The sequence below is a fragment of the Ochotona curzoniae genome, unplaced genomic scaffold, assembly GCF_017591425.1.
Source record: "Ochotona curzoniae isolate NIBS_2020 unplaced genomic scaffold, NIBS_Ocur_1.0 scaffold_2587, whole genome shotgun sequence".
NCBI lineage: Eukaryota > Metazoa > Chordata > Mammalia > Lagomorpha > Ochotonidae > Ochotona > Ochotona curzoniae.
In genome coordinates this window covers 7083183-7097708 of record NW_024467096.1, presented here as the reverse complement: position 1 = coordinate 7097708, position 14526 = coordinate 7083183, and the positions used below count along the sequence as shown (strand labels likewise).

Sequence of the window (14526 nt, the reverse complement as noted above, 5' to 3'; positions counted from 1 at the left end):
CATTCAGGGCGTCAACCAGAGGACAAAAGGTCAATCTCCCCCAGCTCTACCCCTGGCTCCCTATTTCTCCATAACTCTGCTTTTCAAATAAATAAAATCTATTAAAAAGAACAAGAGAATTTGAGCCTGTAAGCCAGCTCCAGCACAGCAAGTAATCTCCAGCATAAAGCAGCTCACAGTAAAAATTTCACCAAAATTCACTCATCTGATCCATGGGACAGACATACACTGAGTGCTCCATCTCTGGGGTGATCCCAGGCACTGGGCCCACAGCCATCAATGGAGCACACAGAGCTTCCAGCACTCGAAGAGCTCACATTGGGGCGGGAAAAGACAGCTGACTGCCAACACAGGACCATACTCATTAGACGAGGATGGCAGGGGCTCCGAGCAAGAACAAGCCGGCAAGTTTGCAGGAACTCCACATGAGACAAGAGCAGTCTTACATAGACAGTAGGGCTAACCATAGGGAGAAGGGGAGGTCTGCTTCCCAATTCCAAGGGGCTAAAGGAGCAAGGTGTGGGGACAGTGGTCCAGGCCAGGGTGGTCACAGTGGAATGGGCTTGAGAGAAGCTGGAAGAAGAGAAACAATACCTCCCTGGTCTGCGGCAATGTGTCCTGGCCTGCACAGAGGGCTTGAGGCATGGTTGACCAATGCCTGTGAGGAGGTATGGCAACCTGCACAGAGGCAAAAAGGCAAGGACCACAGGAACAGCCCAGGCAGTCCACCCAGAGACAACCCACTAAGGCCCCCGTGGGAATGATGACACAGCCACACACAAGCTGGCCTACACTGGCAGCAGCCCAGCTGTGCAGCTGCCTGTGCTCCAAGCCTTCCAGGGACTGCTACCTGGCTGGGGAAGAATGGCCCTGGCCCGTGGCTCACAGAAGGGTGGTAATGGCTAAACTCCCACAAGCTGCACCTGCTGTGCTTGTCCTGCCTTCTCCCCAAGGCCAGCCCTTCACACATGGGAACCAGTCTTTTCTGGAGCTTGGGCCCAATTCCCTTGAGGCTCCAATGTCAAGACCCTGCACGCACCCTCCTCGGAGAGCACTTGTTGGTCAGTGTTGCCACAGTGCTCCACTCACATTGCTCCACCACTAGACACCTCTTACCCCTACTATACCCCTAGGACCCCCACAGGATTTAGGATCCAGGGATGATCTTTCTAATGCTTTGAGGTGGGCTCCAGGTGTACCCAAAGCTAGCAGGAATCCACTGTGAAAGGACATGAATGATGGAAACATCACACTGCAGAGGACTGGGGGATGGGGAGGGCCTCACACTAAAGGGTGAGGCCATCCTGCCCTGCCAGGCGCTCCGCACCCCTGCCCTGTGCGAATTCAACTACTGCCCTTGATTCCAGGGCAAAAGCTCTTACAGCGAGTTCCATGACCCAGTGATGTGGGATCACCAGGCAATTAGCCCAAGTTTAGGGGAGCCAGAGTACTTTTAATTCCTACAAAATGATGCTGTCTCTTTAGCTGTCGATCACATATGCCCACCTTCCCAAGATGTGCCTGCTTCATCAAGGACCAGGGCAGAAGCTAAGTCCCAAGCTCATTTGCATATGCAAATGAATGGACCCATCACCCCTTTCCTTACAAGAGGTGGAAGGCAGGGCCAGGGCAGGAGGGTGGGGGTGGGTAGACCTGACTCCTTGTTCCACCATGGACACCTGCTTCCCTCCTGTACCTTTCCTGAGCCCCCATGCCAGCTCATCACATCCAGTGCTCTCAGGGCTCGCCACAAGCCTGCAAGGTGGCTGCAATCTCGCTTTCACTGTGCCAAGTGCCTCTGTGACTCAGAGCAGTCAGGTCTCAGTTGGGAGCTATGATGGATTCAGTAATGCTGGCTCTCACCTGGGAAGAGAATCTAGGCACAGCAGTGGCCTTCCTGGGGACGTTTCTGGTGCAGACACATGTCAGGGGCAACAGCAGATGGAAAACATCAGTACCACTGTTCTGTACCCTAGCACAGAACTCCTGTGTCCTGCCCAAGTGCACTGTTCTCACCCCAGAAATGGGAAGGAACCTTTAGGGAGAACACCACACTTGCACATGTCATGTTTCACGCAGCCCCATGATGAAACTAGAGACCAGAATTCACCCCTATTGCACATGCCCTGTCCTTATCCCAGATAGCCAGGGTAAAAAGAGGCTCTCATTCCCAGGCCTGCTGACCTCACCCACACAAAACCACCAGCCCTGAGCAGGCAGGGGTCACTGGGAGCCAGTGCCTTTCCCAGCAAGGACCCCAGGGACTGGGGGGGGGGTCTATGCAAACAGCGGCAATACATACCAGGGCCACCTCCCTCTGCTTTCTCCTGGTGTCCACGCTGATAGGGGGTAGAGGGGTGGTAACCATGCACCCTGGGATCCTCACTCTTTCTATACATAGGTCCCAGAAGGCAAGCACTTCTCCTCGCAGCATCTCCCATTATAAACCTGTCTGCTCCTCACTGATGACATGAGTGGGCGTTGAATCTAACAGCATGATGCTAGCATCTCCCATTGGATTCCCTGGCTTCAGCTCCCAATTACAGTGCCTGATTCAAGTTTCCTGCCACTGTAAGCCTCTGGAAGACAGTGGTGGGGACTCAAGTCACTTGGTTTCTGCTACCCTCATGGGAAACCTGGATTGAGGTCTGAGTTCTTGGCTCCAGCCCCAGCCCCAGCACTGGTCATTGTGGACATCTGTAATGCCACAGACACAGTCCCTCCCTCATCCGCCAACCTACTACCCATCTGACTTTCAAATTAAACCAATAATAAATCCAATTACAGCATAGTTTTCTGACTTAGTTTCATACTGAACAAAGTTATAAAATGCCATAAATCAGCCTTGGAAGTCTTCACCGTTTTATGAAACCGATAAGACAGAACATTAAAGGCCTCCTCACGGTGGGGAGTAAACCCATAAAAAGCACAGAAGCCAGCCAGCCGAACTAAATGTGGCTTTTACGGCATTTCACTTCATGCAGGGGAGGGAGGCGACATCTTAAAGATTTTCCACAAAAGCCCACACACAAGCTCAGAGTTCCAGGGCATGAATGAATGAATGCAGGTTGGCAGTCTGATTCTCTTGATTGAGTTCAGCCCGCACCCTCGCCCCACTGGAAGGCGGGAGGGAGGCTTTCTGGTCCTCCCTCAATTCTTTCTCATTCACACCTGGCAACCTAGGCCAAGCAACACTCACACATGAATTCACTAAGCCCCACTCCGGCTTCCCCGGTGGTCCCCATCAACCCAAGAACACCCTCACACACACCTCCCTCCCTTCCGGGTCAGGGTACACAGCTCCGGGTGCTCTCAGGGGTAACATCACACTGCCGCAGGCCAGGATGCTGATTGTGATGGGTGTATCCCATGTCAGAGCACTGGTCCAAGCTTCCAACTTGGGGCTCTGACCAAAATGCAGGTCCTGGTTCTGGGCTCTGGCCTGGTTCACTGCAACAATTTGTGGGAGTGACCCAGTGAATGAAAGATCTCTCTTTCTCCTTCTCTCCGCAACTCTACCTTTCTACAACCTGGCCCCACCTAAGTTCAAGACCAGGTGACTTTTCTACAACAGTAAGCATGAAATTAGGCCTCAAAAGATGACCTGGGCAAACAAGGCTCAGGCTCAGTTCCACACTCTCAGTGGTTTATAATGCTTAGCATTTGCCTGGTGTTCCTGTCCACGCAGATCTTCCCAGACCACACAAGCATGCGGGAGCTGACAAAAGCATCAATCTGAGCTTGCACCGTACAGATGTGGCAGCTGCTGCATATAGTCTTGGGGGTTAGGGTTCCGGGAGAGGGCAGGGGATGAGGCACTTAGCATTGCATTACTCCATTCCAGCACACGCGCCCCCTAGAGGAAGGTCATACACACCTGGAGGATGGGGGCTTACAGGGAAGGTCTCACTCTGGGTCATGCAGTGCCACTCCCACCTACCCTCTGAGAGGCTCTTCCCCCAAGGAACAAAGAAGATGGTCTGAGAGGCTGACTCCAGCCCACCGCTCCCTCTAGCCTTCGGGGCTGTGTCTGTGGGGTTACAGCTATCAGTGCCACTGTCAGGGGGAACAGTCACTTCTGGGACCCTACAGCTCAGCAGGCATGGGGCTGAGCTGCTGCAGAGGGAATTGTGTGGTCACTCCCTGAAGTAAACACCCATTTTACAAGGACACTGAGACCCAGAAAGGAGACAGCTCATGCTGACAGTGAACTACTCTAAGGACTGTTCTAAATCCACTGACAGGTGAGCTCAACGAATGCTCAGAACAATCCCATGAATGTCAATTGGGGTCTGTGTTATGGAGAGCAAAACAGACAGTCACTCTCATGGTGAGTCAATGAGGGGACTGCCATGACCCCAGCTCTGGCTCTGCAATCTCTCAAGGTCCCTGAGAATCAGTGACCCTGAGCATGAAGCTCTCCTCTCAATGATTGTCCAACCTCTTTTTTTTTTTTTTTTTTAAGATTGATCTATCTGAAAAACCAAGAATTCGAGAGAGTTCCTCCATCCACTGATTCACTCCCCAAATGACAATGACAGTCGAGGCTGGGCCAGGCCAAAAGCCAGGAGGTTATTCTGAGACTCCCACATGGGTGCAAGAGCCCAAGCTCTTGGCCATCCTCTGCTCCTTTCTCAAGTGCCAACAGCAGGAAGCTGGATGGGAAGTGAAGCAACCAGGATTTTAAATGGCACTCATATGGGATGCTGGCTTTGCAAGTGGCAGCTAATCCACTTAACTTCAACCATGCTGCCAACAAGTTCTCATCAAAAGTGTCAAGGCCAGAGCTAGGACTGTGCAGGCTAAGCTAGTTTGAGTCCTGGCTGCTCCACTTCCAATCCAGCTTCCTGCTAAAGTGCCTAAGAAAGCAGCAGAAGATGGCCCAAGTGCTTGGGTCCCTGTATCTGCATGGGAGACCTGGAAGAAACTCCTGGCTGCTGCCTGAACCAGCCTGACTGTCACAGCCATTTGGAGAGTGATCCAGAAGATGGAAGATCTATCTGAGATTCTACCAACACAAGCATAATGCACCTGGAAATATGATGCCACAATGGGCATGGACAAGGGTGGGGCTGTGGCTCAGGGTATGAAACTGTTCTTCCCCATGAGGCACGTGAGCATGTCAATAACTTCTACCCCAACAGAAACCATGATAACCCTGGCCTGGCCCCAGAAGCCAAGCAGACCCACAGTGTAGCCAAGGCTGTGTTCCACTGCACAGTCCTGGGGCCCAGGGCCCAGGGCCAGACTCACAGAGCCTGGGAGGAGAGTGCTGGGAGAACAGTGCCTTCTAGGCTTGCCAGAGTTCAGAGCCCATGCCAGCAAGACCTCAAAGGTCTGAAATGGGCAGCAGTCTTCTCCCCATCTCTTTTCCCAGGACCCAGGGGTTGTCTCCAAAATACCTTTCCCTCCTTCCAACTCATTTCTTTAATCCAGTATAGCATTCCTCTCACCCCCTGGGGGACATTCACCCCAATGCCGTGTTGAGAAGAAAGACAGTGGAGTGGGCTAATTCATGCTCAAATGCACAAGACTGACTAGCAAGTGGCCCGAAGGCAAGAACACTTGCATTGATTCTGCAGGAGGGCAGCCCCCCCGGCAGGAGCTCCAAGTACAAGGCTGCCCACAGACACCTTCTCGTCAGCTCCTCGCTGCTCTCATTCTGCATGCAGAGTGCTTAAAACCTGCAAGTCAGCTCGTGACCCATCCTGTGGCAGCCAGGACAATGACCCCTGTGGCCCCAAACTGTCCTGTGCATACAGGGAGACAGCTGCAGTGGGGTGCCCTTCTGGTCTCCTGGGCACTTACCTTGGTCCTGGACACACGCTCTTGACCCCATAAGCCTGCTGCTGTAAGTGCCCATTCTCATGTCCCACTCTAGGCCATGGCCAAGGGGACCTCCCTATAAGGCTCCCCACCTCTGGCCCATGTCAGCCTCCTCAAAGCACAGTTCTGACTGTCAGACACAGCCCATAAAGCCTTCTCCATGGTTCCAGGCCAAGTCCCCACACTACAGGCCAGCTCCCTACTCACCTCAGTGAATTCTGATATACCGTGCAAAGCCTCCTCCTCCAGGAGCCTTTCCTCCTTCCTGCCCAGAGCCTGTGACATGGACTCTTCTGAAACCCTCAGCACTGTGTGGATCACTCATAACTCAGAATGATTTGAATATATAGTAGAGCTCCTACTTTATTTTTTTTGTAATGACATGTTCGGAAAATACTAGAACAGAATGCAAATAGTTAAAAATCATGATATTCACACAAATGGCTTTTTTTCTACATTAATGCCATGTTCAGCTACTCTCCTAGGACTATTATATGTGAGATATCAAAAGCAGCAAACAACCGCAGTGCAGGTTCGGAAAGGGTCAAGGGAAGGACAGGTTTAGCCACAGAGGAGGAAGAATAATCCAGATTTCTGTGAACAGACATCAGAAGGGCTCTCCTGCCTGAGGTGTTACTCAGAGGGACAAGTTCTGCCCCAGACTCAACTGCACCTTGCTTGGGGGAAAAGGGTAACAGGGTAACTCGAAGAGCAAGCGTGCAGCCCATCACACTGTCACAGTTGTAGAGAAGCTGAGAAAAATGAGCAGGAATGGGGTGTGGGGTTAGGACAAGGAGGTCCTTGTGAACGGACAGAATTCCAGGAAGAGTCTAGGAGGAGGAGAGTGGCCTGCAGGAGAGATGCCACAGACATCCCTGGGAAACCCCCTGCCTGATCCCTTCAACCTCCAACCAGCAAATGTTCAGAACACCCAGCAACCCCAGAATCAATTCCACCCTTGCTTCCTGAGGCTGGCCCCTCTGCCTGGAGGGGCCCCAACAACCTAATCTGTTCACACCCAGAGCTTTCACAAAGCCCATTCTTGGCAGACACGGTCCTGAGTGCAACACGCCAAGGGAGGTCAGAGCAAGGGGCCAGGGTGGCCATCCTGGCATGGCTCAAGCCACAGGGAGGACTGCACGAGGCTGCAGCTCTCCAACAATTCAAGGTCTGAATCCCCTGGCAGCCTCTCCTCTCTGACAAGCCACAAGTGCCGCACCACATCTCAGTCTGTGTACCCCGGAGAGGCTGGGCTAGGAGTTTAGCACAGGACAGGTAGGGGGATGGCAGTCACCAGCGGGTAGGAGGGAAGAAGATCTGGGAGGCAGGGCATGCCACCAACCCTTGGCAACAAGGTCAGCTGTGCCCACAGACTGCAGACTGGCAAGGGGCTCTTGACGCCCCTGCAACCCAGCTGTTTCAAATGCATTTAGCCACAGAAACCTCATAACAGATCACAATGGCCAACCAGTGAGGTGGGGTTGGTACGGGAGAAGGAGTGGACTTTAAGGCTACAAGTTCTGTTTCTATTGGGATCCCACAGCTGCAGACCTTACGAATGCAAGTAAAACAGCTCCCTGCCGTGGGGAGTCTAAGATCTGGAAGTAAACGGGCTTCGATGACAGTGGGGCACAGCCAGCACCAGCACCTGCATCTTGTCTCCCAGCCTGCAATCTGGGAGCACAGGACTCTCTGCATAGCACACGGCAGCTGGCCTCTCTGCACATGGACCTAGGTTCAAATCCCAGCTTTGTGCAATGCTGGGCAGGTCATGCCAAGCCTTGGCATCTCACTGGGCTGGGAGGTCAGCTCTCCTTGGCATCTCACTGGGCTGGGAGAATACCAGTGAGTCCACAGGGCTGCACCAGGGCCACCATGAAGGGATGTAGATGCCGGCTCCTCTCCGCAGTGAAACTTGCCAGCCTCTCTCCTTGAGGCCCCTGCTCCATGCCCCTTCCCTCCCCCAGAGTCCTTGCTTGAGAACACCAAGAGCATTCTGCAACCAAGTCCCAGTCTGGAATGCATAGGGTTTCTGTTGCCCGTGTTGCCACAAGTGACCTGCCATAGGGAGCAGGCACCAACTTCCCACTCCTGTGAGCCCCCTTTTACTCCTGGAGGACCCCATGAAGCAAGCCTCCACCAGACAACCTTGCTACACTCTGGAAAAGCAGGTCCTGCCTAGAGTGGGAAAGGTAAACCAGCTGCAGTTTGAAGCACTGCTTCCTGGAGGTGCCAGGAGCCCATGAGGGCATCCCCAGGAGGGGCAGCACACGGCTCACTGTGGCCAGAAGCCAGCACCACCCAGAGCACCAGACCTGTCAAGGACCATGGTGTGATGGCTCACAGGGCTCAGTTAACCATGTTGTTCCTTGATATGCTAATTGTTCACACTGTGGCTTTCAGATGCCACGCTGTATTTAAATGGTCACAGTGAATTAAGAAAAAAAAAATGATTTTCGTTCAAAACAAAAATCAGTGCAAGGAGAAGCCAGAAGGAAGGGTCATCTCACACATGAGAATCCTCCCTCTCCCAGCCCCCCGTCCAATACCAGCAACTCCACACCTGGAGGTTGCATCTCCTCTCTCTGGGAGGGCCAGAGGCCCAGAGGTGTCTTTTAATTGTGCATCAACCAGAAGGGAGCAAGAATCCCACTCAGCTATGACTGGCGCTTGGTACCTCTAGACTCGATATTTTGAAATGAGACAAGTATGGGTACAAATGAGAATGGTGAGGATCACCAGTTTGGATGGGAGAGCTTGGGTGCAGTTCTGCCACCTTACAGATAAGCAAACTAAGGACAGGGGATGTCTGCCAAGGGGCACGGTCATGGCTGGCATCCCAGCTCTCCCAGGCCTAGGGCCAGTGAACTGCAGGAACGGACCTTGGGGAGCCTTCTAGGAAGCCCTCTGAGATAAGGGCTTGACCATGCCTCGCCCTCTCACATTTGGGTGCTTTTGGCCTGACACAGCCTTGCCAGAGGGAGGTCAAGTGCAGAAAGCAGAGACCCAGGGCACCATGGCACCTGACAGCCTGCCTTACCTTTGGGCATGATCTGATGCATGGCCACTGACAGGAAGAAGATGGAGTCACTGTAGTAGGTCCCAGAGCCGGCACTGAAGTGCTTCTGCATGGCCTGCACCACAGGGAACAGCTTGTCTGTGAGCACGGCAACATCATGGAAGATGACCTACAGTGGAATGCAAAGAAAGCCAGCAGGGTCAGTGATCCAGCTGTTTCAAATGTGTTTATAGCCACGGAAGCCTTGACCCCACCACAATCCTATGCTAAAGCTGAATGCATGGAAACAGAAAAAATGGGGAGGCAGTGCAGAAGTTGGCCCTGGGATGAGGAAGGGACATGGAGCAGGACCTGACAGGGATGGGGAATGGTCGCTGGGTCTCTTCTGTGGGTGCTGCTATGCCCAGAGACTGGAAACCATGTTCAAGCTATGGTCCTGGCACTCGGAGGCCCCGGGACACTGGGTGGCAAACCCTGCTCCAGCCATCACCACCCCCTGGAGGCCTTTATGTGTGTCACCCAGGACCATCAGGAGCTCCAGCACCACCCTCCTTGTCCTAGATGGCGAATGAAGCGAGGATCTGGTCACCAAAAACACTCAGGGCCAAGTAGGTGACACCATCCTCACCCCCACACACTCTGATCCCCCAAACTACAGCACCACAGTGGGGCAGACACCACTCCAGCAGCTCCACATTACAAATAGGGTGGGGGGCAGTACTGGGCTACAGCCGGCTAAGCTGCTTTTGGTGATGCCGCCATTCCCTGTCTGAGCACCAGAGGAAGTCCCAGTTGTTCCGCTTTCCAATCTAGCTCCCCACTAAATACTCCTGGGAAAGAAGCAGAGGCCAGTTCAAGTGCTTAGGCCCCTGAACCTGCCTCCTGGCTTCGGCCTGGCCTAGCCCTGCCTGTTGTAGTTATTTGGAAAGTAAACCAGCAAATGAATGAAAATCTCAGTCTCCTCTGTCTCCCCCTCTTTTCTTTTCTTTCCTTCTCTTTTCTTTTTTCTTTCTTTCTTTTTTTCTTTTTTTGGTTATTCTGCTTTTCAAATAAATAATTTTTTTAAAAAAGGGAAAAAATATGAGAAAGCAAACACCCAGAGAGGCACCCCTGTCAAGGTCACCTGCATGCCTTATACCCCCAAAGCATCATGGACTGGTGCTAAGCGCCTTGTCTGCTCTTCTCAGCTTTGGGCTCTGGTCTACATTTTTGTTTCAACAGATACACTTATTTGAAAGAGTCACAGAGAGAGGGAGAGTCAGAAAGAGAGATGGAGAGACAGAGAAATCTTTCATCCTCTGATTCACTCCCCAGAGGGGCTCAATGGCCAGGAGCCTGAAGCTCCATCCGGGTCTCCCATGTGCATTCTGGTGCCCAAGCGCTTGGGCCATCTTCCACTGTTTTCCCAGGCACAGCAGCAGGGAGCTGGTTGGGAAGTGAACAGCCGGGACTTGAACCCTCACCTATAGAGGACACTGATATTAATGCCAGCCTCTCTGGTGTATATTCTCAAACACCTGGCTTCTCTCATGTTTCCCTTTAACCTGAATTTCTCCTGGATCATACTGTTTGGTGTTGCCTGTATTTCTAGTAAACTTAGAAAACTTCACATGGCACCACTCTCAGTCATTTCCAAAGATGTGTTTTATGTAACTCCTTAAATCCTTTATTTTGGGACATTGCTCTCATGAGGCACTACATTCTTCCACTCTTTCTCTGCATTTTTTGACTCAGATGTTCTTTTTTCTGTAGCCACTCAGTCTGGCATGCAGGATCCAAGCCAGTTCCTGCTGTTTCCCCACACAAACACCAAGACTTCCTGCCCCCACATGCCCTCTGCTGCCACTTAGCCTGACAGGTGCCTCCCCTGCTTCCTACCTCGCCCATCCCGACAACCTTGGCTGTTCCTCCCAGATCATTTTTCAAATCCACAAATCCATTGCTTCCTCTGCTTGGCTTCAAAACCTCTAATGCAGTGGGTATTTGCCTGCAGCAGAGAAGATGCTACCTGGAGCCACTCCCCCAATCATTATTGAGTCCTTGGGTTCAAGTCCTATCTTTGCTTGTGGTCCAGCTTCATGCTAATGTGCGTTCTGGGCAGCAGCAGATAATGGCTCAAGGACTTGGGTCCCTGCAACCAACATGTGGGAGACAAGGATGAATATTTTTTTTTATTTTTTATTTTTATTTTTGTTGCAAAGGCAGATTTACAGAGAGAAGGAGAGACAGAGAGATGTTCCATCTGCTGGTTTACTCCCCAAGTGGCCACAATGGCCAGAGCTGAGCCAATCCAAAGCCAAGAGCCAGGAGCCTCCTCCAGGTCTCCCATGTGAGTGCAGGATCCCATGGCTTTGAGCCATCCTCGACTGCTTTCCCAGGCTACAAGCAGGCAGCAGGATGGGAAGTAGAGTAGCTAGGATGCAAAATGCCACCCAGATCCCAGTGCTTGCAAGGTGAGGATTTAACCATTAGGCTACCACTCTGGGCAGAGGATGGAATTCTTTTTTTTTTTTTCTTTTTTCCCCAGGATGGAATTCTTGACTCCTGGTTTCAGCCTTGCCAAGTCTTGACTGTGGGAGTTAACCAACAGATAGAAGATCAATCAATCAATCTAATAAAAATAAATTTAAAAATATAATAAGAAAAATGAAAGCACCTCCAGACCTCAGTTACGGTCCATCTCTAGTGAGGCCCATGAGGTCCCTGCAGACATGCTCTGGCCACCCCACCTGCCCTCCCTACCATGGTTGGGCAGAACAGCCAAGCAGTCCCTCTTTAGCCAGCCCCACCTTTATGATTCATGATCCTAGACATCTACCCTGAAAATCCCTGTCCCTGTCTGTCCAGTAACCCCTATCCTGGCCTCCAGCCTTCCTGCAGCCTCCCACAATTCCTGGGCCATGCTACCCCTGCTATCACATTAGGCTTCACTGACCCCTGTTGGGCCCACCTGACAGGTCTTTGCCTCTGCCTCTGCTAGGCTGGCTCCTCTTCCGATACCAGAGGCTGTGACGGTCCCCCTGCCCAGAGTCCAGTTGCTGGCTACACTACAGGATGTCAATACAGGTCCATTACAAATGAACTGCACTTGGGACATGGTGCTTCTCCGAGCCTGGACATCTTTGTGGGTAAGACAGGAATGACAACTGCCTCAGATGGCAGTTGTGAGGATGGTCTGGGACAGGTACAGGGGCCCATCTTCAGTGCGACAACCCTCTCACCCTTAGGGCCCAGGTGCACCCCCCCACAAGCCAGATTTTCCCAGGGGGCCTGGGCAACTGCTGGGGCTGGAAGCAAACAAAAAGGATCTAAAGGGGCCCGGGCGATGCAGTGCTGGCTAAATCCTCGCCTTGCACACACTGGGATCCCATAAGGGTGCCAGTTCATGTGTTGGTTGCTCCACTTCCCTTCCAGCTCCTTGCTTGTGGCCTGGGAAAGCAGCAGAGGATGGCCCAAACACTTGGGACCCTGCACTCACATGGGAGACCCAGAAGACACTCCTGGCTCCTGACCTGGATTAGCTGAGCTCTGGCTGTTGTGGCCACTTTGGGAGTAAACAAGCATACAGAATATCTTCCTCTCTTCCTCTCTGTATTTCCTTCTCTCTATAAAATCTTTCTAATTAAAAAAAAAAAGGATCTCATGGAAGCAGTAGCATCTGTGGGCACAGGAAAGAGAGAACAGATATGCATGCACACACGCTTGGGATGCAGGTCTGCCCATCCTGCTCAGGGAGATCAGGGGATGCCAGAGCCATTTCTCCACCCAGCCCCATTTCACCCCTAAGCTTCCCCGGCAATCACTGCATCCCATCAGCATCAATAGATGCATAAGGTCAAGCTGTACTCTGAACATTCTCCACCAAGCCCACTCCAATGAATATTTCATACAATAAATCTACTTAGAGAGAAGCTGGTCCAAGGATCCACTGCCTGCAGCAAGAAGCAACCACAAGTCCTGCCACTGAGAACCAAAGTACCCAGACCTCCTTCAGACTAGAACAAGGGTGCAAACTGGTTTCCCTGGTACACTTTGGAGCCTCTACCTAGCCTAGGGTTTGCTGGCTGGCAGGGGAAAGCAAAGTACAGTGAGGAGGAAAAAAAGGGAGGGAGGGTACCACCCATCTCCACCACCACCACCTGCCACCTCCCCACAGGAGCTAGGAAGGATTAGCAGGTAACCTAGGAAACCAGGAACATAAGACCCAATCCCCAAACACTGGCCTGTGCCAAGAAAAATACATGATTATTGTGGATGTTGACCAAAAAGGCCTCATTCACTAGATGTGACTTTTACAACACACCTGCATGACAGATTTAAAATTAAAAACTAATTACAAAGCACTATCCCTTCCCCGCCCCTCAACACACACACTCAGCTTACAAAGTGATTTCCTTCTCAAACCCTTCATGTGCATCAACAACGATGCCTTTACCAACCTGAGTCTCCTCGCCAGCCACCAACACATACCGGGCACAGCTGCCCACAGGGTAGGCTCTGTGTGGGAAGCTGGGCAGCCTGGTGGGAGCAGGGGGACAGCACAGGTCCCAGCCACCCACCTGGGAGACCCAGATGGAATTCAAGCCTCCTAGTTTTAGCCTGGTTCAGCCCCTGCCGTTGGGGCATTTGGAAAGTAAACCAGCAAATGAGAGATTTCTCTCACTGCCTGCCAATCTCTGGCTTTCAAATAAAATCATGATGAATAAATCAATTCCCAGCTTGGTAAACTCCATACTACGGTATGTGTCCAAGGAAATTCAACTAGTTTGACGAAGCTGGCACTAAAGGTGCAATTCCAAAGCCGGATCTAAGCCCACAAGAATCCAGGCTCACACTTGAAGATGGGGTGTTGCATTGTGTGTGTTTGTTTTCTTTAGCCTCTAAAAATCACACATCTGTAACTCCTTCCCAATCTTCCTTTGGTTCCCAATGCTTAAAAGGCTTGTTTGTAAAAACACTCAGTGGATACAATTATGAGGTCACTCCCCCAACTCCCAAAAATAATAATAAAGTCTGTATTAAATTTTTGTCTCCTTTCAAATAATTAACAAAGTGAAGAAGCAACCAACAGAATGGGAGAAAATGTTTGCACACCACACAAGTGATAGGGGACTAATATCCAGGATTTACAAAGAGCTTCAGAAACCAAGGGACAGTTTTAAAAAAAAAAAAACTGAAAAAAACGGGCAAAAAAAGAGATGAACAGACATTTTTCTAAAGAACAGATTCAAATGGCTAACAGACATGAAAAGATGCTCAGGTTCCCTAGACAGCAGGGAGATACAAATGAAAACCATATTGAGGTTCCACCTATCTCCAGTGAGATTGGCCTACATTCAGAACTCTACTAACAACACCTGCTGACGTGGATATGGTAAGAAAGGTACCCTCCTTCACTGCTGGTGGCAGTGCAGGCTGGTACAACCACTGTGGAAATCAGTATGGAGAGTACTTAGAGAATTGCAAACAAACCTGCCATTTGACCCAGCCATCCTGCTCCTAGGAATATACCTAATAGAAATGAAAACTGCATATAAGAAAGAGATCTGTAATCCTGTATTTACAGCAACACAATCTACAATAGCAAAGACATGGAAACAATCCAGATGCCCATCCACAGAGGAGTGGTTAAAGAAACTGTGGTACAGAGCAGTGGGGGACCACAGAGTGGAGCAGGTGGA

General features: G+C 51.3%; 1 protein-coding gene across 2 annotated transcripts in view; it reads right to left on the bottom strand.

The window, feature by feature from the left end:
• XXYLT1 (xyloside xylosyltransferase 1) overlaps nt 1-14526 on the bottom strand; it is a 129138-nt gene that overhangs the window by 93609 nt on the left and 21003 nt on the right. For both annotated transcript variants that reach the window (XM_041003106.1, XM_041003105.1), the window contains exon 2: nt 8867-9014. In XM_041003106.1, coding sequence (XP_040859040.1) covers nt 8867-9014 — 148 coding nt within the window. The remainder of the gene's footprint in view (nt 1-8866; nt 9015-14526) is intronic.